The sequence below is a fragment of the Corvus brachyrhynchos genome, unplaced genomic scaffold, assembly GCF_000691975.1.
Source record: "Corvus brachyrhynchos isolate BGI_N302 unplaced genomic scaffold, ASM69197v1 scaffold47, whole genome shotgun sequence".
In the NCBI taxonomy this organism is placed as follows: Eukaryota; Metazoa; Chordata; class Aves; order Passeriformes; family Corvidae; genus Corvus; species Corvus brachyrhynchos.
In genome coordinates, this window is record NW_008239292.1 from 660406 (window position 1) to 662021 (window position 1616).

The 1616-nt window shown below is 65.2% G+C and overlaps 1 protein-coding gene across 1 annotated transcript in view; it reads left to right on the plus strand.

The window, feature by feature from the left end:
- The first annotated feature begins 849 nt into the window (after window positions 1–849).
- The window catches only part of ATXN7L3 (ataxin 7 like 3), a 5538-nt gene continuing 4771 nt past the window's right edge, over window positions 850–1616 (plus strand). The window contains exons 1-2 of the mRNA XM_017740486.1: window positions 850–1006; window positions 1093–1358. Coding sequence (XP_017595975.1) covers window positions 956–1006; window positions 1093–1358 — 317 coding nt within the window. The 5' untranslated portion in view covers window positions 850–955. The remainder of the gene's footprint in view (window positions 1007–1092; window positions 1359–1616) is intronic.

Here is a 1616-nt window from a genome sequence, read left to right on the forward strand (position 1 = left end):
GGCGCTGGTCCTGATCACCCTTGGGCCGCTCCCTGGGCCCCCCCAGCCCTATGGGAGCCCCCCAGAGCCCCCCCTTCTCCCCCTCCCTTTTCTGCCTCAGCCTTGGGGGTCCTGGGGGCTGAGCCAATTCCAGCCCCTGGTTCCTCTTTCCTTTGTGGAAGGAAGAAATCCTTGGATCAGTGGGATTGGGGTATACAGGGGGGACATGGAGACCCCTCTGGTGTCCCCCCCCATCCCAGGGTCAGAGTCCCCCCTGCTCCATGACAATCAGGGATTCCACTGGTCAGCACCGCTGGGTGCTGGGGGGGGCTGACCATGAGTTTGGGGTCTTTGGACTCCCACTGTGGGGGGGAGGCCAGGCCCCCCTTTGGGGGGGCAGACGGTGCTCCCCTCCCTGCCCTGTCCCCCGTCCGTCTGCTGCAAGGAAGGGTGATGCAGCAAAACCCTGCTCCTGGCAGGGGGGCTGTTTGGGGGCACCCCGAGTCCCCCGTGCCTGCCTACGGTCCAGAGACACTGGGGGGGTGAGGTGAGGCTCCTGGGGGAGCCTGACACCTTTGTGAAGGCCGGGCATGTCCCAGGCTGGCCTGAGGGGTGGGGGGACAGCAGGATGGACGCAGTGGGGCACAGGGGACATCTGCCCTGTGGCAGCCAGTGTCCCCCAATAACCTGGGGGGGATCCATGCCAGGCGGGGGGGAAACATGCCCAGCTGGGAGACCCCCAAGCCCCCCCCAGCTTCTCTCCTGGAGGGTTTAACCCTGGGACTCTTTCTCTTGGGGACCCCCAGAGCACATCTTGGGGACATGCCGGGGTGTGCAGTGGGATTTTGGCTGGAAAGGGGGTTGGGGAGGGGTCTGCTGGGGGGGGTTGAGGTGCCAGTGAGACCCCCCCGTGCCCCCAGCCCCCTGTGTCCCGTGCTATGAGCGTTCGGTGTGACTTCTCCGCGAGCAGCTGCAAATGAAAATGGAGGATATGTCTTTGTCTGGCCTGGATAACAGCAAACTGGAGGTGAGCTGCCCCCCCTGGGGGTCTGTCTGTCCCCTGGGGTGTCCGTGTGTCCCCCCCAGTCCCTAACAGCCCCCCCGGGCCCCCAGGCCATCGCACACGAGATCTACACGGAGCTGGTGGAGGATGCCTGCCTGGGGCTCTGCTTCGAGGTGCACCGGGCTGTCAAGTGTGGGTACTTCTTCCTGGATGACACGGACCCCGACAGCATGAAGGACTTTGGTGAGCCCCCCAAGGCCCCCAGAGTCGGGGTGACGCTGGTGACAGGGGCACAGCCAGGCCCCAGCTCCCAGAGAGGCTGTGGGGGTTTGGTGGTCCCCACACACAGGGATTTGGGTTTGAGGGGTGCTGAGGGGGATTAAATATCCAAATGTCCCCCCAACAGTGACCAGACTGTCCCAGAGGGGTAAATGGGGGGTGGGGAGTGTGTCAATGAACCCCAAAACGCGGTGCTGAGCCCTGGGGGGGCACAGCTGGGGTGTGGATGGGAGGGAGCAGAGACCCCCTGGCAGCACTGCCACTGGTTTCAGTTCCCCCGAGTCACATTGAGGCTATGGGGAGGCTCTGGCAGCCCCCAGGACCCCCCCCCCCGAGCAGGGGGGGGGGCTCAGGG